Source organism: Choloepus didactylus, chromosome 15 (assembly GCF_015220235.1).
Source record: "Choloepus didactylus isolate mChoDid1 chromosome 15, mChoDid1.pri, whole genome shotgun sequence".
NCBI classification, from domain to species: domain Eukaryota; kingdom Metazoa; phylum Chordata; class Mammalia; order Pilosa; family Megalonychidae; genus Choloepus; species Choloepus didactylus.
This window is the reverse complement of record NC_051321.1, coordinates 8458576-8479992: the sequence shown is the minus strand read 5'-3', so window position 1 is coordinate 8479992 and position 21417 is coordinate 8458576. Positions and strand designations below refer to the sequence as shown.

General features: G+C 35.9%; 1 protein-coding gene across 4 annotated transcripts in view; it reads left to right on the top strand.

The window, feature by feature from the left end:
* ZRANB1 (zinc finger RANBP2-type containing 1) overlaps positions 1–21417 on the top strand; it is an 87561-nt gene that overhangs the window by 44651 nt on the left and 21493 nt on the right. For 2 of the 4 annotated variants that reach the window (XM_037804363.1, XM_037804362.1), the window contains 4 exons: positions 11148–11335; positions 15523–15676; positions 17489–17560; positions 18078–18276. In XM_037804363.1, coding sequence (XP_037660291.1) covers positions 11148–11335; positions 15523–15676; positions 17489–17560; positions 18078–18276 — 613 coding nt within the window. Of the gene's footprint in view, positions 1–4807; positions 4930–6653; positions 6736–11147; positions 11336–15522; positions 15677–17488; positions 17561–18077; positions 18277–21417 lie in introns of those variants that run through there. The other 2 variants (XM_037804365.1, XM_037804364.1) reach the window with 2 other exon arrangements.

Genomic DNA, 21417 nt, shown 5'->3' with positions numbered 1-21417 from the left:
GCTATAAAATTGGGGCATCTTTTTTACTACACATACATTCTTGCTTATTGATGTCCTTCCTCCCAAAGGTAGTTGATATTTCAGGTATTAGAATTATTTTTAGCACTGTGAAGGATTTTTATCTTCAGATAATTTTTGGTTGGTTTTTCTTCAATATTTTAATAATTTACTCTTGTGATTTTGGAACTCTGGATATTAAATAACATCTTATGTCATTATTTTTAAGTGATTTATTAATTCTTAGTAGTAAAAATGACTAATCGTAGGGCATGTATGTGTGTTTATATGTTTACATTTCACTTTACACACACAGATATTTTCCTTTCTTTTCCTTCTTTTCCCATTTCTATTTAATTCCATTCTTGACTGATGCTGGCCAGTTTTGTCTGGGATTTGAAAGTGCTTCTAGTGCTTGTGGACACCTGGGATAAAAGAGAAGCTTCCAGGAATGAGCGTGTCTCTTATGGCAAATGGACAGCAATGGCAGAAAATAGAGCCCAGCAGTATAGTCCTCTTGTGGTTGCCTTTAGTATGTCTGAGATGTAATTTCTGGCTTTTAGAGACATTTGATTACATAGGCCTGCCAGCTAATAATGTGCTTCCTTATGTTGAGAAAGGGAATATATCGCATGATTCTTGATAATGTGATACTAACATTTGAATATATGCACCATTGATTTAGTAAAGGCTTTCCTTTTTTTAAAAAGCGCTATATTAAATGAACACATGAATTATGAAATCCAGATATGTCTTTTAAATATTAAATATGATAACATGTGTTTAGACTCCAGGGAATTGCTGTTTACTATTGCCATAAAATAACTTCAATTTTAAAAGTTTTATTAAATTAAACTACTTATGTGACAAAAAAAAAAAATCAAGCAGTGTAGAAGGTCTTGTAAAGAAATGCAATAGTTTCCTTTTTTTCTCTTCACCTACAGTCCTGTGCATAGTAACCAGCTTTTTGCCCCATCAGCCTTTTGTTCTGAGAAATTTCAAAACCTGTAGGAAAGTTACAAATAGAATACACTGAATAAAGTATGCCCAAGACCTTTAAATGTGTCTGTTCCTACTGTACTGAAGACCTCTTGAGGGCAGAAATTTTGTGAGGTTCATCTTTGTATTTTTAGTGCCTGGCAGCAATGCCATGCTATAGGCACTCACTATATGGTGTATGAGGTAGCCAAGCCAGGGACCTTCCAGCCTTTGGAGACCTCTGCAGTTTGGGCAAATCCAACTCAGATTCTGGGTAATTCATTCCAGCGCAGAGCCAGTTGTTTTGCTGTCAGTTGAAGCTCTGGTGTGTTAGCCAGATAAGCTTTTGCTTCTGGTTAGGCCCTGTCTCCTCCTGATTACATTTAATTTAGACATTTTTTGGGGGGGTGGGGTGGGATGAACACTACATAGGTGATATTATTCAAGACAGCACCTCCATATCTCTGAATAATGTCCTGTATCGTTTCTTGTTTCATCAAATTTAGATGCTATCCGTTCTTTTCCTGTAGTAGTATATGAGTTTTCATTTTCAAATAATAAAAGCAGAGCATACTTATTGTAGAATATTTCAGAGATAAGAAAAGCTATTAAAAGAAAAAATTTTTTTTTAACTGGATGTATATTATGACGTTGAACTCAATGTCATAATATACATTCAAGTTTAACCTATTCATTATTATTAACCATTTGGGTTATTTGAAAATTTTTTGTTGTGATAAATAGTCTTTTATTGAGCACCTCTAAAGCAAAAGTCATTATCAGCATTTCTCATGATTTCCTTAGGTTCACAGAAATGTGATTATTGGATCAAATGATAGAAACATATTAAGGTAATTTATGCATAGTGCTAAATTGCTACCTGGAAGGGCTGTACCAATTATATTCCCATTAGCAGTATAAGAGAGTCTCTGTGTAGTTGTGTCTTTGCTGATATTTCTAAGGAGACATGCTGTCTCATTTAGTTAGCTGTTTATTATGTATTTTTTGTTTTGTTTATTTTTTTTATTGTGTTCCTTTTCCTGTATAATTTTATCAAGTTACATGAACTCTATATAAATATAAATAATGCTATGTGTATGATATAAATCTGTACTGTCATATTTCTTGTAAATTTTGTTGTCTGTGTTTTTGTATTAGTATGATGTTTTTACTCAAATAATTATGAGTAAAATAATTTTTACATGTTTTAGAAATCTGATAGGGCATTTATCCATCCTGTTTCTCCCTCTGTTCCCCCTGCCCCAATTACTTTTCCCAGCTGTCTCAGCTTTTACCTTTTCTTTATTACTTCATTTATTTGTTGGTTTGTCTACTCATTCATACACTCAGATACTTACTATCTGTTCTGTGTTCCCAAGCACTGTGAAATGGTTATGGCTCTCAAAGAGCTCATGGTGTGGTGGGGGAAGATACAATTCAGCAAGCCATTATAGTTTGATAAGTTCAGTAGAGGAAGTATAGATGCTAGAGGAACATCTAACCTAAACTTGCTTGGTTTAGTGAGGGTTGCTTTCGGAAGGAAGTCACACTTAAGCAGAAACCTTAAGGGAAGAGGGAATTGCATGTGTTAAGACCCCGAAGGCAAGAGAGCATGGTGTTCATCAGGATTGGAGTATAGAATGGGAACTGTAAGAGATAAACTGGAGAATGTGATGCTGTACTTTCAAGGGCTTGTTAGCCTGGTTAAGGAGTTTGTATTTCACCATAAGGGCAATGGTAAACCTTGATGAGATTGGCGGTTTAAGAAGATCACTGTGCCATAGTATGGAGAATGGATTGGAAGGTGAGAGAGTGTTGTCTTGTACTAAAGTAGAGACTGTAGAGATGGGGAAAAGAGATGGGTGTATGTGACAGACTCGAGAGGTAGAATTGACAAAAGTTGGAAGGATTGATATTGGGGCTGAGTGGAGAAGGAATCAAGAGAGATACCCAGGTCTTTGGTTTGGACAGATGGCTTGAATAGCAGTGTCACTATTTTTCCTAAACGTAAGAGAGGTGAAGTTCAGTTTTACACTTGATGTAGTGAGGATGTCCAGTGGGTTGTTGGGTGTCCAGTCCTGAAGTTTTTTGGGGAAAATCTGCCACTCCGCTTATCTTAGATGCTTGTGAGGCCGTGAATGCTTAGTAAAGTTGTAGAACCTTTGCTGGCAAAAATTAATAGGGACTTCCTTGTTTTGTGCTTCTAGCTGGGCGCCTTTTCAAGAGGGACTAGCTTACCTAGTTGGACTTAACTTGCTTATGTCTTTTCCAATTTGATGATTCCCTGTCTTAATTATATAGGGTTATATTTGGCCAGAAGAAGAGTTAAGTTAAATGGATATAATATGAAAAGTATGAAGTAATATGTCATGAGAGTTTTTCCTTTTATACTTTCTATCCTCCACCCCACCCCCTTCACCTTTTGAAATATGCACCTTCTCTTTAGTTTTCTTCTTTGTAAAAGAGTGTGGGCTAGATAGATTGTGCAGTCTTTCCAGGCCTAAAATAGTATGTAATTCAAAAAATGCAAAATGTGATTTTTGAATTTAGCCAGGATAACTTGGCAATGAACTTAGCAAATAAAATTTTTGTTTTGAAGTCAGAAAAATTTTGAGGACTTGCTGTCACTGTGGTTTTGACATAGACTATTTTATGAGTTTTAAAAATAAACTTTTTTTTGGTATCTAGATTTTTAGGAGTTTTAATTTCCTTTCAATTGAATATTTCGATATTTTAAGTGACCTTTATACATGAACTCATGTTCATCTTCTCACTTGCTTACATTAGTCTTTATCTTTGATTACTTGTCCCAAAGATATCTTTGTGACCTGTTCTTAAATCCTTCCATCATGCTTTCATCAATAATTCTTCCTGCTGAGCAGGACCTTGTTTCTTAGGAAGGTATCTGTCAGTTCAGGTATTTATTCATGAATGGAGATTCCTGTTGTAGACAGCAGTTGAATTAACAGCCTGAGCAAAGCTCTAGTTTTCTTCTTTGTAAAAGAGGGTGGGCTAGATAGATTGCTCAGTCCTTCCAGGCCTAAAATAGTATGTAATTCAAAAAATGCAAAACGCGATTTTTGAATTTAGCTAGGATAACTAAATTATGAGATAATTATGAGATAACTAAATAAGAGCTCAGAAGCATCAACTGTATTTGGAATTGTTTGTCACGATTAATAGTAGAACAGGCCTTAATTAGAGACTGATTCCCTATCTTGTTGAATCTTATTTTTCTAAATTAGAAGTTTTAGTAATGGATAGTGAGATTATGAATGTACTGAATTGAAGCTTGTCTTGATATAGTATCAAGATTAAATTTAAGAATTTAATTCTAGTATGTGTTTTATTGCTTTTAAAAATATTAGAACATCTATTTTTTTGGTGTTTTGAAAATGTCATTGTTCTGTACCACTGTTCTAGGAATAGAAATGGTAGATTTTAACTTCTGCCATTGGTTATTTGAAAAATAGAACTAGTTGGTGATTTGTTTGGCTTACTCATTTTTTCTGGGATTGTCACTGTGGTGTGCTTAGAAATACTGAGGTCATTTTATTTCAAAAGCAGCGTGTTTGACTATTGAAAGAAATTGCTGTGAATATCTAAGCCAGCTTCATGATTAAATTATAGCTAAATGGTTAGGAGCATAAAGAAAAAGTATTGCTGAATGGTATAGTTTCCTTTTTAATATGTAAAACCAATTAAATGAATTAAACTCTGGTTTAGTGGACAAGTATCCAGACACCTTAGCCAGCCACAGCAGCATCTTTCTACTGACCATGATAAAGGACATTCTGAACATTACCGCTTAAAACTAACTTTTCTCTTTAAGGGCTCCAGAAATTGTGCCAGCTGTCTCCAAGTCCACCCTGACCCCACAGCATAAAGCATGCTGTGATGTCACAGCTACCATAGAACTCCAGGGTAGTGTTGAGCTGGCCCATGTGGGCTCAGGTAAGTCCTGGCTTTTTTTTTACCATTTGGCATTCTTTTCAAAGTTAGTTACCATTATGATTTTATGTCATAAAGGAAAATAAGGCAAAACTTTGAAAACTTTGCCATATATGGGGGAAAAAATAAGTCTGTTTTCTAAACATTGAGCCAGCTCCATATTCTAACCAACGGAGTTCCATAGTAGCTGTGAAGTTCCCAGTGAATTGTGACCTGTGGCTTCAGAATATATTAAATTCTACCCTTGACCCAGCTTGCAGAACCATAGGACTTTTTTTTTTTTTTTTTTAAACTTTTTCGTTAGAAATATATAATATCGTAGCTTTCATTTACTCTTAGGTCTTCATATTTTTTAAAATATTTGAGCACTTTATCTACTTAGTTACTTACTTGTAATTATAGACCACTACTTAGTCTAGTGCATTTCTTTGAATCAGTTTTGAATGGATGTGATATTGCAGGTTAGTTTTATAAAGTTATAATCTTCTCAGAGTGTCTTCAGTTGTCCTTTTATTTGCCCTCACAGCGTGAAGGAGGAAGGGACAGGAAGCATCATACACGTTTGTTAAATTTTCAAAAAGTTATTTATTCAGGGAAGGATGCTTCAGTTACTCTTGGAAGCATTGTGTGCTGTCAGTAATCTAAAAGCAAGCATGTACAGGTCACCTCTTTCTGTTCTGTGCGAATTTTTCAGTGTTTTCTTGACTTTTGTCCACATACTGGGATTCTATTGTTTATATTTACTTGCTGTTTTTTCCTACATTCCAGCTCTTCTGCCTCCTTCCTAATTTACTTTATCCCGATATGACAAAGTAGTCAAAATGTAATGGTATACAATAAACTCGAAGATTTTTTGTTTGTTTTAATATAACCTGATGCACCCCCCCCCCCCCAAGTAGGAACATGTGTTGGCTAAAACTTGAAATTAATCTGAGTATGGGACAAGTCCTATTAAATTACAATGAATATCTATCAAGAAATTGTCTAAACTTTATGCAGTAGCTCTCTTTAAGCTATGTGTTATTAAAATAGACCAAAAATTAGGACAGTTTTGTTACCTGCTCATGGAAATTTGATTTGTAATAAGTTCATTAACTTTATAACTGAACACTCACCAGTCTCTGAAACTGTGAGCTCTTAATTATGGTGTTAATGAAGGGAATAGAATCATATGTTTCCAAAACATTAAACAATAAAAGATTTATTTTAATAATCATTTTGTGCCTATGCTTGTTTTTCATGTTTGGGAAGTTTGGAGAATTTTATATTGTGAAGGTCCATTCAGGAGTCTCCAGTTTATTCATCCTCATTTCCTGCCCTCCTGTATCTCCTTCATGCTAGGCAGTGGACAGATCACTTATCTGAAGTTTAATGCAGAGATTGGTTGGAGTAATTAAGTGTTTTTGATATTTTGGAATAGGCAAAATCAGAATCCCCATTTTTAATACACAAGTACACATGTATGTGCATACATATATTCATAATATAGTTATGTATATATACGTAAATGAAAATATATCGTTTTTATAATAGCGTTATTGAGACATAGTTCACATACCATACAATTCACCCATCTAAATTTCTGTTTATAATTTTAAAAGTACTTGATTTAAAGGTGGAATGTGACATTGTAAATCAGAATTCCAAAGCAGTTTGCTAACTTTGTTGTGCTATTTGGTCTACATCCTCCTCCCCATTTGATTGTGCTAATTAATTTTTAATTATAGAAACCCCTCAGAAACATGACAGAGGAAATGCATTCTTAGGCAAGAGCTTCTGAGATGGGATTCATCCAGACTCAACTACATGGTGAGTTAGCTAGAAATAGTGAAGACAGTGATTTAGAAGATCTCCTCTTTCCCAGCCAGAAGAATGACTTTTTTTTTTGGTGTTTAGCTTTAGATTACCTCATCTTTGTCTTTGGAAAATAAAAAATAATGTGAATAAATATAAATACATCCATACACACAAACACACAAATACACTACACAGATCCTCTTTGTCTTTTTAAGTAATATCGATCACAGTCTCGGGTCCTTGGGTTGCTTTTGGAGGTGCTCAGAACATTCCTTATTTAATATAAAGAAACTATATATGTATATATATATAATGTTAAAGCTGACAACCATGAAAGATGCAGTGACTTGCATGTATTTGAAAATAGAGCTTTCATAGGGGTGAAGTGAAAGGCTGTTGTCTTTATAAGGAAATAATATATAAACAAAAGGAAGTGGGGTAGCACCATGAAGAAGAAAGAATATTGATCAGCTAAACTGGGCATTCAGTTAAAAAGGGAAAGACATTTGCTCCAGAACAAAACATATTGTGATACTTTAAAAATTATCTTTAGACAAATTAAGGTTGATATATAAAACTGTCATAAGAAGAATAATAGGAAGCAATGAGATATGTAAACTGTATATAGAACAACAGAAATCAGATCTGTTTCATAAAAGCAATGCAAGTTTTGTCACATAAATTCTTACATTGCTTCACAGTGAAAATTCATTGTATAGATAATTTTTTTCTGAGAGGTCAAGAAGTGCTTGAAGTAAGTTCTTGAAAATAAATCATTCTGTGGCCAGTTCCTTAAGAATTATTCAAAGAAAGACTGGATAAAAAATTTTAAGCCAAAATTTAAAGTTTTCATAAGGAATTAAATTCTTCCATAAATAATATTTGAAGGTTACAAGGAAAAATTTTTAAAGTGTATTAAAATGCCTTTTTAAAATGTTTATTTTTTATGAGTATTACATTAAAAATCTAAATCTCTTGGTTTTCTTTAGTGATAATACACCTCAGTGATATTTTCCTAAATCTATTTTATATTTTGAACTGTTGTTTAAAGCACATCACATTTGTAATCATGATACATGAAGTCTTTTTTACAAGTGGAAAGCATGAAGTTATATTAAACTTAAAAAAAAAAAATGGGGTAAGGCATCTTCAGTTATAATAAACTGTGTTAAATTATTCAAAAAGTTATTAGCCCCACCAGATTATTCTTATCTGTTCATTAAAACAAATTAAGCAGAAATTTTAGAATTCTTTGTGTACTTGCATATAATAATTAGAAATAGAAAACTCTTTAACCATGGACTTGTTTTTTTAATTTTTAATTCAATTTTATTGATATATATTCACATGCCATACAGTCATCCATGGTGTACAGTCAGTTCACAGTATCATCATATAGTTGTGCATTCATCACTCCAGTCTATTTTTTGAACATTTTCCTTGTACCAGAAAAAGTAAAAATAAGCATAAAAACTAAAAGTAAAAAAGAACACCCAAATCACCCCCCCCACCCGGTTTACCCGGTTTTCATTTAGTTTTTTTGTCCCCATTTTTCTACTTATCCATACATTGGATAAAGGGAGTGTGATCCACAAGGCTTTCACAATCACACTGTCACCCCTTGTAAGCTACATTGCTATACAATCGTCTTCAAGAGTCAAGGCTACTGGGTTGCAGTTTGATAGTTTCAGGTATTTACTTCTAGCTATTGCAATACATTAAAACCTAAAAAGGGTTATCTATGTATTGCATAAAAATGCCCACCAGAGTGACCTCTTGACTCCATGTGGAATCTCAGCCAATGAAACTTTGTTTCATTTTGCACCCCCCTTTTGGTCAAGAAGATGTTCTCAATCCCATGACATCGGTTCCAGATTCATTCCCGAGAGTCATATCCTGCATTGCCAGGGAGGTTTACACCCCTGGGAATCAGGTCCCATGTAGCGGGGAGGGCAATGAGTTCACCTGCCGAGTTGGCTTAGCTAGAGAGAGAGGGCCGCATCTGAGCAACAAAGAGGTCCTCAGGGGGAGACTCCTAGGCACAATGATAAGCAGGTTTAGTCTCTCCTTTGCAGTAACGAGCTTCATAAGGGCAAGTCCCAAGATAGAGGGCTTGGCACACCAAACTGCCAGTCCTCAATGTTTGTGAGAAATTCAGCAACAATCCAGGTGAGGAAGCCCAACACCTCTGCATTTTCCCCCAGCTCCTCAGGGGGGCCCTGCATATATGTTTTTATTCTCTGTCCAAATTACTTTGGGATGTGTCGCTATTTCACATTAATCTGTGCAAATTTACCAGGTCTCATTCCTATTAAAAGTTCCATGTAATTAACCATAGACTTGTTTTTAATCGAAAGTAGCACTTTCTGTGTCTATTCTCAAGGCTTGCCCTTTTGGCAAGATGCACCCCCCTTGGTCTCATGCCCACCTGGGTTAGGGTTTAGCCCTGACAACTTCTTTCCGAGACTGCTCTAGGGCAGTGTTCCTCAAAGAGTGTTTTGGAGCTCTTGAGATATAAAGGGTGGGGGACATTTTACAGCTGCCCTTGTGTGTTTGTATCAAGGAATGAATTAATCTGTATTGCTGGGAAAATAAAACCTCCCATGGGAAAGTATTCTCTTTTAACACCATGGTTCTTAACCTGAAAAATGTGTTTTTGTGTGTGTAGGGTGGGGCATTTTTCTGGGGGTGGGTTTAGCTTTGCATAAAAGAATCTATGGCCCCCAAATTTGAAAAGTTTGAAACTGGCCTTTTATGGTTCAACAGGATGAAAAAGGACTGTATTTGAGTATATATTCTTTGTGTTTCTCATATTGCCTGGTGTAGCTCAGCATTCCATGGGCATTTAGTAAACGTGGAATTACATTAGAATTTTTAAGCTTTGTTATCTTTAATAACTTGGGGGAAATTGTTGCATTATACTAATCTTTTATACTCAGAGGAATTTAATCTCTTATCTGATTCCTAATTCAGGATGGCAATTAAAGAAACTTTTTTGAAAATCACACTCAGAATATTTTTAGTTTATATTTTACCCAACAAATGAATTTTTTTTTTTTTGTAACCTAGGAAATACTTAAAATTATTTGCTTCTACCTTCTTGGGGTATATATTTTTTTTAACTGTATTTGAGGTAAATTTGAAGCTAATCTACACCTTTGTTTTTTTTTGCCAAGGCTATTTGTTCATTTTCCATAGCTGCACTATAGTCATTAGTAAATAGGATTACTGTCTTTACCTGGGTAATAAATTGTGTTATGATTAATGGTTCAGTAGGAACAGAAATATTTTCTGTGGATTTGACAAAAATGAGTTTTGTTTTATCCTGCTATCTCCAGCTGTTGTTTGTGTTTTATTTTAGCTTAATTTTTGTTAGAAATCATCTGGTTCAATTTGTACTTTATTAATAATTCTTAAGAGGTGTGAGGAAGATTTGGCTATGAGAGGTTCTGAAATCAGAGTATTGCTAACTTTTCCTTAAATTGGAAATATTTCTGTATTACTTTAAAGCTAAACAGCACATGGAAAGTTCAGCATTTGTTTTTTGTTTTTTTAATTCAATTTTATTGAGATATATATTCACAAACCATATAATCATCCACAGTGTACAGTCAGTTGTTCACAGTACCATTATATAGTTGTGCATTCATCACCACAGTGAATTTTTGAACATTTTCATTACCACACACACAAAAGAATAAGAATAAAAATTAAAGTAAAAAAGAACACCCAAAACATCCCATACCTCCCATCCCTCCCTGTTATTCATTTACTTTTTCTCCTCATTTTCCTAGTCATCTGTCCGTACACTATATAAAGGGAATGGGAGCCACAAGGTTTTCACAACCACACAGTATAAGCTATATAGTTATAGAATTGTCTTCAAGAAGCAAGGCTACTAGGCTGCAGTTGAACAGTTTCAGGTATTTCCTTCTAGCTATTCCAATGCACTAAAAACTAAAGAGGTATCTATAATCAGCATTTGTTTTGATTCAGCTTTGAAAGGGCAAAAGCAGCCCAGCACCAGCTGGAAGTGCATCCCTGCCTCTTCAGTTTCTGCAGACTCAGAATAAATGCAAGAACAGAGCAGGAGCTCAGAGTGACTTCTGTGATGTCTAGTTTCTCATACTAGGTTACTGATCTTTGATCTAGTGAATATTGCCCAGTTCTTTCACTATTATATTCTAATAATTCCTCTTTGGCTCCACCAGAGCATAGAGGTGGCACTGATGATAAGGTAAGTGCCTAACTAGGCTCTAGTTTTAGAAATAAACCGATTTTCTTTATATTCTTAGGACATTTAAATGATGCCCAGCATCTAGGAAGCACAGAGAAACACTTAGAGTTTGGAGTGAATGCTACAGATATGCTTTTTTTAAAGAAAATTAGTATTCACCTTTCTTCTATCTTGATGCTTGTTTCAGGGGTTGTAGAAGGTGATTTAGCTGCTATAGAAGCATACAAGTCATCAGGAGGAGATATTGCACGCCAGCTCACTGCAGATGAAGTACGCTTGCTGAACCGTCCCTCTGCTTTTGATGTTGGCTATACACTTGTACACCTGGCTATACGCTTTCAGAGGCAGGATATGTTAGCAGTATTGCTTACAGAGGTGAGTGTGGCATTTTGGTTAAAGTTTTTTTTCTTTTCCTTAAATTAAGGGAATGTGTTTCTTTAGTATTCAGTTGTATTGTTATGATCCTCCAAACAGTTCATATGTTTTAGAATATCCCCAACCCCCCTTAAAAATCACATTAAACTTCAACAGTATATAATTCTTAACAGTATGAATATGCTTTTACATTTTGCTACAGTATTTGAATCATATTTGATTAAGAAAAACTCCATTCATTCATTCATTTATTCATTCAGCTAACAAGTATTTATTGGGTATCTACTATGTGCCAGACACTGCTAAGAAGGGATACAATTGTAAAGATGTTGATTCCTTTTAGGAATCTCCAGAAGAGTAAAGAAAAATAGATAAGTAATTATGACAGTGTGGACTCAGGTAGTTGTGAATGCTGTGTGCTGTGGGAGTGCACAGGAGAGTGTTTTGAGTTACCAGAGTCTCCTTGAGCAGGTAGCAGTATCTTTGCCAAGATCTGAGGGAGGAAGTAGGAATTAGCTAGGTAAAAAGGGTGGGGGGAGAGAGGGATTGAAGAACCCATTTATGCAGGGGCTCGGGGATCATGGTCTTTGTGGTAAATTCAGGGCCTTGCAGGTAACTCAGCATGGGTGAGATGGTGATTGGGAACTGAGAGAGGGGAAGTGTGAGAGAGAAACAGGGCCAGATTATGAAGGATTTTCTATGCTGAGGAGTTTGAAGATTATTCTGAGGGCAGTATGAAGCAATTGGAAGGTGTTAGAGGAGCAGGGGAGTGACAGGTTTTGGCTGCTGTGGTTTGGAGAGGGAAGTCTGATCAGGAGTACATTGCAGATCATCCTGGCAAGAACTCTGCTAGCCTGGTGGTGACAGTGGAAATGGAAAGAAGTGGGCTGATTTGAGAGGTATTATGCAGATGTAATCAGTATTAAGGGGATAGCTTGGATATGAATAATGGTAAGATATGGATCAAAGTTGATTCTAAGGTTTCTGGTAACTAGGTAGATAGGTGTTACAAATGAATTATTCATGATGGTATTATTCAGGTAATTTTTTTTTTTTTTTTTTAATGAGAAATACAGAGACTAAAAGTACAGAATCAAGTCAATTGTGGATTCAGATTTTGTCTATGCATTTTCATGTATGCTTATGTATATTTGTTTTTTCAAATTTGCCAATATTTGGGAACCATTATGTACATGACACTGTATGAAGATTGAAAGATACGAAGGTTAGATGAAAGCATGATTGAAACAGCTAGCCATTGTGTTCAGTTTGGTAAGATTATAATGAAGTCACTGGAGGACCTGGTACAGAGGATGGGTAGGGCCTAGGAGAATGAAGTCCATGATGAAAACCCAGAGCAGGTGTACTGAATACAAGGTAGAAAGGTATTATTTGTAAAGGAGCAGTGGTGATTAAGAGAATCAAGGTTCTGGAACTTTAGATGGAAGAGTTAGAGGCAGTTTCTATAGTGTCTCAAGATCTGGCAAGGTAGGCAGCATATAAGCCAGGATTAAAGTCTTCTGGGGGATTCATTGGTTCCCCTCCACCTGGTAGAGGACCATAATCTGGGAACTAGCAGGGGAACATAAGGAAACACCAGTGTACAGGGTATTTATTGCTTGTGTAACATATTGTCTCAAAACTTTTCAGCTTAAGACAACATATAGTTGATCTCACACAGTGTCTGTGGGTCAGGAAAAACTGGGAGCAGCTCAGCTGGCTGGTTCTGGCTCAGGGTCTCGTGAGGCTGCAGTCCAGTTGTTAGGCAGGCCTTCAGTCATCAGAAGGCTCTACTGGGACTAGAGGATCTGCTTCCAAGCTCACTCACAAGGTTCATAGCAAGAGGCTTCATTTCCTTGCCACATGGGCGTCTCCAGAGGGCTGCTCACAATGTGGCAGCTGATTTCACCCGGAATGAGTGATCTGGTTGGGGGGGGTGGTGGAGTGTGAGAGAGTGAACCAAATGGAAGCTGCAGTATCTTTTAGGGAATGACACACCAGCACTTTTGCCATCACATAGACAATGTGGGAGGGCACAACTACACAAGAGTGTGAATGCTAGGAAGTGGGGTTATTAGGGGTCATTTGGAGACTGCCCACTGACCAGCTGCTTCTTTTGACCCTGTGATTTGGGAGTTAAAGACATGGCTTCCACTTGAGAATTTTGGGGGAAAATTATCAAGGGAATGTCAGGTTTCAGTTAAGGAGAGAGGAGGTGGGAGGGGTGTTGTTCCAGATAAGGAACCAAATTGGAAATGGAATTTAGTCTTACTGGAGTAGGTACTCCAAAGGGCACAACTGAAAGGGCCAGTAGGGAGACTTACTGAACCCCAGTGGCCTAGGGAGATAGTTGAAGAACACAAGGATAAAGGAGGGAGATGGCTGAGAATCATGAGTGTAAAGGTGGCTAGAAGATGAGAGACAGGCTTCAAGGACATGTTATGCTTGAGGAATGCTTGGAGGTAAAATTTCTTTTGGAATGTTTGCAATATTCAGGTTCCAGCCCGGGTTGATTTTGAAAGAATCTCCCCAGGTTTTGGGAAAGGAGCTGAAGGCTAGCAGACTGGGAAAACTACTTGAGAAATAGTCATTGTTTTTGTTTCCTTGGCTGCTCAAGCAAATGCCATGCAGAGGGTCAGCTTAAACAATGGGAATTTATTAGCTCATAGTGTTGAGGCTAAGAGAAAGTCCAAATCAAAATGTCAGCAGGCTGCAGGTGATCCTTGGTCTTGGGCTCCTGCCACATGGCAATGCACATGGTGGCCTATTCTGGCCTCTCCCTTCTTTTCCAGATACTGTCGATGTTCAGCTTCTGGCTGCTACCTCTGTGACTTTCTTTCTGTCTGAATTTCATTATTTTATAAAGGACTCTTGGAATAAAATTAAGACACATCCTAATTGAGGAAGGCCATACCTTAACGGAAGCAACCTCATCAAAAGGTCCAACTTAAAATGGGTTTACACCCACAGAAATGGATTAAATTTAAGAACATGTTTTTTTCATACATACATCTCCAACCCGTCAGTTACTTAATCATACTCTGAAAATATTTTGTATTTGGTTTTCTGTATTTTGAGTATTGCTTTAAAGGTTTGGTTCACAGAGTTAAGATGTCATGAGAATTTCTGCTAATCCTGGACAATACAGTTTAGAAGAACAGAATTTTCATGTGGGAGTTTTCAAAATTGAGTATGCGAAAGTGGGTTTTTGAAACATTGTGTTTACTCATCTCAACCACAGTTGCCATTAAGTTGTCTACATACATTATGTAGGTGACATTATCGGTAAAACATATTCATTGGAAGATCTGCTTCTCCAGATCCACTCGTGACTAGAAGGACTGCATTTGGGAAGGCTGCATGCATGTTGCACTTCCAGCAGAGAACAAAGCTGGCTGGCTCTCCCTCTAGTTAGCATGAGAGTCACACTTCCTCATTAGCACTTGGCACACACTAACTCGTGAGTAGGTTCTCACCTTTCATTTCAGAATTCTCTGTATGTAGATTTCTTGAGCTGAGCAACAAGAATGCAATTTAAATGTAAGATACTATTTTTTCTTCATTTGTTGCTATTCCTCATGTAAAGGGGATGGCTTGTTGTGTTTCCTTGCTTAGAGGCCTTCTGTAGCAGAGCTGACATTTCAGTTCTTTGTTTTAAACTTGGAAATGCCAAATGCTTTTTTAAAAGTTCAGAGTTATAACAGATGGGGGACGGAGTTTGAAGTCATGGGAATTAACCCTTTAAATTCATGTTTTCTTTATTCCAAGCCAGGGTACTGGAAGTACTCTGATGGAGTTGGGGGAAGAGTTTTTGCAATTTCTTCTTTCTCTGTAGCTAGAATTCCCTGGTGTTTTAAGACTTCCTGATGATGTACTTTTATGAACAACACTCTTTTACGTAAATATTCGTGTATTGAGTATTTCTTTGGGATAAATTCCTAAAAAGTATGGAATTAATGAGTCTGAGGGTAAAACATTTCTATGACTGTTTTCCTGGGAAGTTGTACTGCTGATATGTACTTCCACTGGTCAGGAAAATACAACTTCTTAACAATACCCAATGCATTTTAAGATTAAAAAAAAAACTGACTTACTGGAAAATTTGGGCACTTGCTTTTAAATCCTGTGGTTCTCTGCTTCCATTTATGGTAAATGAGATGCATAGGAAAGTTTCTTTTGTATTTAAGGTGTCTCAACAAGCCGCAAAGTGTATTCCAGCAATGGTGTGTCCTGAACTGACAGAACAAATTCGGCGAGAAATAGCTGCCTCTCTTCATCAGAGAAAGGGAGATTTTGCTTGCTATTTTCTAACTGACCTTGTGACATTTACATTGCCAGCAGGTAACTCCAAAATTGAATTTGAAAAGAAATTTCCACCTTATTGTTGTATTCTTAGGTATAAATGAAAATTTAGTTACTCTGTGTGCATCTTGAAATACTTGACTACTGTATTTATACTGGAGGTGACCAGGACAAGGGTTACTCATAAATGGATGCTTTAGTTATTTGGGAGGAAGATGGCAGCTGATAGATAGTAACTGATTTCTTCTTGGGCCTCCGATATTTTTTAAAAATCTGAGTTTTAACCATTTTATTTTTCTCTTAGAGTATTTCCTTTTATTTCTTTATTTTTAATTTTCTTTTAGAATATTATTGGTCTACTGTTTTTTTCTTTAAACGCCTGCCATTTTGAAATTAGGTAGCTATTGTTACTTAATTTCAAAGGAGCTAGGATTAGAACATGGGCCTTTGATGGGCAGAGTCACATTATTTGAATCAAAAATACTAGGATGTTCATTATCTTGAATTCCTTTCTTCACTTAGTGCATTCATTTATACTATATTTATTTTCAAATGTAAACAGGTATTTACAAATGCTAGGAGATAAGTGAATCTTTTAAAATTGGAGGAAATTTCATTTGAAATACACTGTTTCTGTGTATATTTAAGTTTATTCCAAGTGATAGATTTTTATTTCAAATTGAAAATAGATTTAAAAAAAAAATTTTTTTTAGGGGTGCTTCTTCTTACTCTAGTTTACTCTGTTAATAGAGAATTTGGAGAAGATGACAAAAGCAAAGACCTGTATGTCAAAATTATAGGTGGACTAACTTTTTTTTTTTAATTAAATTCAGTCTTATTGAAATATATTCACATACCATACAGTCATCCATGGTGTACAATCAGTTGTTTATAGTACCATCATATAGTTATACATTCATCACCCCAATCTATTTTTGAACATTTTCTGTACGTCGGAAAGAATCAGAATAAGAATAAAAAATATAAGTAAAAAAGAACACCCAAATCATCCCCCCCCATCCCACCCTATTTTTCATTTAGTTTTTGTCCCCATTTTTCTACTCATCCATCCATACACCAGATAAAGGAAGTGCGATCCGGAAGGTTTTCGTAGGTCACATTGTCACCCCCTGTAAGCTACATTGTTAAACAATCATCTTCAGGAGTCCAGACTACTGGGTTGGAGTTTGATAGTTTCAGGTATTTACTTCTAGCTATTCCAATACATTAAAACCTAAAACGTGTTATCTATATGGTGCATAAGAATGTCCACAAGAGTGACCTCTTGACTCCGTTTGAAATCTCTAAGCCACTGAAACTTATTTCATTTCATTTCACATCCCCCTTTTGGTCAAGAAGATATTCTCAGTCCCATGATGCCGGGTCCAGATTTATCCCTGGGAGTCATATCCTGTGTTGCCAGGGAGATTTACACCCCTGGGAGTCAGGTCCCACTAAGTGAGTTACCTGCCGAGGTGGCTTAGAGAGAGAGAGAAGGCCACATCTGAGCAACAAAGAGGTACTCAGGGAGAGACTCTTAGGCACAATTATATGCATGTACATATACATACACACACATATACATACTTATATATATATCTTCATTGATAGAGGACAGGACAAATAAATATATCTTTAAATATGTAATGCATATTATATATTATAAAAAGGTATTTTAAGATCCACACATTTATGCATATATATACAGGTTATATATACACATTTTTAAAAAGCTGCCTGACAACCATCAGTGGAAAGGGAGCTTTTTAGAGGACATTACTGTTAGAAACTGGTGTAAAGTTTATTAAGTCAAGAAACATAAGATCTTTTAAGTCTTCCTTTTCTTTATAGATATTGAGGACTTGTCCTCAACAGTCCAAGAAAAGTTATTTGATGAGGTGCTTGATAGAGATGTTCAGAAAGGTAAGTGTGGAATTAATGAGTACAATTTACCTTTCATGTAATCAATTCAGTTATTCCTATGTTTGCTTAAGTTTGAAGTAGTTTGGTGTGAAGTAGTTTTATTATTATTACTTTGAATTAAGAATGTAAAGTCCTAAGAACAGTGCCATTTTATATGGTCCATTTGTCAGGTTGGATTTTAAAAATGCTCAGTTACAGCTCTTAACTGTGGATAGAGTGAGCAAAGAAAGATACAGAACTTTGAACTTTGATTATGTACTTCCTATTCCAGAGTGAGTATATCTGATACTAAACATTTGTAGGAATTAAATTGTAAATAATTTAAAAGTTGAGTAAATTATTTTAGAGCTATAAGAAGTTCATCCAAAAGTTTTATAGTTCAGTTAATCAAATTTATTTAGTTGTTTATTAGTAAATAATATAATAAACCTTTTTATGTTTAGGAATAGGTTCCTCCCCCCACTACATAGTCCTTAGATGCATGAAAGTGAACATGTTGTTTAAATTCCTCATATAGAGTTAGAAGAAGAATCTCCAATTATAAACTGGTCCTTGGAATTGGCTACACGTTTGGACAGTAGACTTTATGCACTTTGGAATCGGACTGCAGGAGACTGCTTACTTGATTCAGTACTACAAGCTACCTGGGGCATTTATGACAAGGACTCAGTGCTTCGGAAAGCCCTTCACGACAGCCTACATGACTGTTCACATTGGTGAGCTGGCAGCCTTCCCCGTTTTGATCCAGGAGTGCACTTGTGGGATACTTTTCATTTCGGTTGTATTTTCTGGGGAAGCTAAGGGAAAAATCTTGTTGGTTGTGTACATTAAGTCATTTCAGAATCTCAGTGGTTTTTATACTTTTTTGCTGAACATTAAAATGGAAATATTTGAGGTTTAGTAGTAGCCTTCAACATTGACCAAGGCCTTTTTCATATTTTTAAGTAATTATTTCATATTTTTGCTGAAGTTTAAGAGATTGCGTTGAAAAATCTATGGTTGTTTTTTTCCTTCCTGAGGCAGGTAAACTTTCAAACCCACAAGAAAGTAAAAATCAGCGCAGTGAACCCCAATAGCTTGTTTATTTGATTGACCAATTGTATAACATTTTGCCACATCTGTTCCATCTCTACATAAACAACTCCCCTTTGTCAATCAGTTTTAGACATCTTGATGCTTTTCCCTTCAGTATTTCAGCTTGCATCTTTTAAGAACAAGGATATTCTCCCATCCAACCACCTAACCCACTACTACACCTAAGAAAATCATAATTTATTCGTTTATCTAACATACAGCCCCTACTCCCATTTTTCCCATTGACTCAAAATGTTCTTTATATATTTAAATTAAAAAAAAAATTTTTTTTATCCAGGATCCAATCATGTATAGGACTAGTGTTGACCTGTAAATTGATTCCTTGAGGTGAAAACTATGACAATGTTTGTGAATCAGTAGTGCAGTCTTTACATTTATATTTGATTTATGGTATTTTCTTGGTTCTGTGCATACATTGTCTCAGTTAGTTATTTTATACATGAGAAATAACTGCTCCTTGTTAAAGTTAGTAAGTAGCAAAACCATTTTATAAGTTTGTACTATTTTCTCTTCAGTATAAAAATGAATGTTTTTTCTCCTGTAATTATTTGACTGTCTACACAATAATACTAACAATCCTACTCCAACTTATTATCCTAGCATCTTTATGTCATTTTTTTTTTTTTATTATTTTTAGGCTTCTTTTTTTTTTAATTTAATAGATTTTATTTTGAAATAAATTCAGTTTTACAGGAAGAGTTGCAAAAACAGTACAAACCCCATGCATAGAACTCCATCATACCCCGACCCGCCTCCCCCGATACCCCAATCCACCACCTTTAACATCCTGTCACACCACCATTTCTTTCTTTCCCTCCCTATTTATCATCCATCATCTATTGCTCTGTCCTCTGAACATATGTGAGCAAGCTGCACATATCTTTGAACAAACAATATAATTCACATGTACCTTTCCCATATACAAGAACATTCTTTTATGCAATCTCATTAAGCACAGCTAAGAAGTTCAAGAAATTCAACATTGATACAAAGCTTACATTCTGTATTTCCTTTTGTGTGTGTGTGTGTGTGTGTGTGTGTGTGTGTGTGTCCGTGTCCGTGTCCGTGTGTCCCATCTGTGTCCCTTTGAGCCTCCTCTCCTCCATCCTCAGATCCCATCCAAGATCATCCTTGGCATTTAATTGTCATCTATTTAGACTTTTTTTTTTAATTGTGGAAAAATATATATAGCCTAAATCTTCCCATTCCACCCCCTCCCTAACATTCCGTTAGTGGGATTAATCACATTTAGAATGTAGCAATGCTATCGCCTTCACACCATCCATTTCTAGAAGTTTCCCTTCACCCCAAACAGAAACCCTACTCTCATTTCTTAACTCCCCATTGCCCCTTCCCCCACTTCTCATAACCCCTACTCTACTTTTCATCTCTATGGTCATATTCTCTGATACTTTCTTTGTGTTTACCGTGGGGCTTAAATTTAACATCTTAAATCTATAACAATCTTGTTTTTCTTTGATACCAACTTAACTTCAATATGACACATAAACTATGTTCCTGTACTCCATCATCCCCCCACCTTTATGTAGTTCTTGTCAAAAATTACATATTTTATATTGAGTCCAAAACCACTGATTTATCATTACAGTTTATGTATTTTAGATCCTGTGGGAAGTAAATAGTGGAGTTATAAATCAAAAATGCAGTAGTATTGGTATTTATATTTACCATGTGATCTTTACTGGAAATCTTTATTTCTTCATGTGGTTTCAGTCAGTTGTTTAGTGTCCCTTCCTTTCAGCCTGCTCAGCTCCCTTTAGGATTTCTTATAGGACTAATTACTGGTGATGAAGTCACTCAGCTTTTGATTATCTGGGAATATTTTTATCTCCCCCTCATTTTTATCCTCCCGGTGTTTGTGAATTCTCCAAGTCTCTGATGGTTATTGACTTCTATTTGTATTCCATTGTGGTCAGAGAATGTGCTTTGAACAAATTCTTTTTTTTTTTTTTTAAATGTATTGAGGCTTGTTTTTATGCCCCAGCATATGGTCCATTCTGGAGAAAGATCCATGATCACTAGAGAAGAATGTGTGTCCCGGTGACCTGGGATGTAATGTTCTATATATGTCTGTTGAAATTTTCTATTATCTCTCTCCCCTTTCTTTGTTTCTTTGTCGGTAGACCTCCCTTTAGTATCTGAAGTAGGGCAGGTCTTTTATTGGCAAAATGTCTCAGCATTTGTTTGTCTGTGAAAAATTTAAGCTCTTCCTCAAATTTGAAGGAGAGTTTTGCTGGATAAAGTATTCTTGGTTGGAAATTTTTCTCTCTCAGAATTTTAAATATGTTATGCCACTGCTTTCTCGCCTCCATGGTGGCTGCTGAGTAGTTGCAACTTAGTTTTACGTTGTTTCCTTTGTATGTGGTGAATTGCTTTTCTCTTGCTGCTTTTAGAACTCGCTCCTTCTCTTCAGTATTTGACAGTCTGATCAGAATATGTCTTGGAGTGGGTTTATTTGGATTTATTCTATTTGGAGTTCGCTGGGCATTTAAGCTTTGCGTGTTTATATTTTGTAGATGGTTTGGGAAGTTTTCCCCAACAATTTCTTTGAATACTCTTTCTATACCTTTACCCTTCTGTTCCCCTTCTGGGACACCAGTGAGTCTTAAATTTGGACGTATTATTTTATCTATTGCATCCCTGAGATCCTTTTCGATTTTTTTGTTTTTTTTCCCCATTCTTTCTTTTGTTCTTTCATTTTCTGTTCTGCGGTCCTCAAGGAGGCTGAGTTGTTGTTCAGC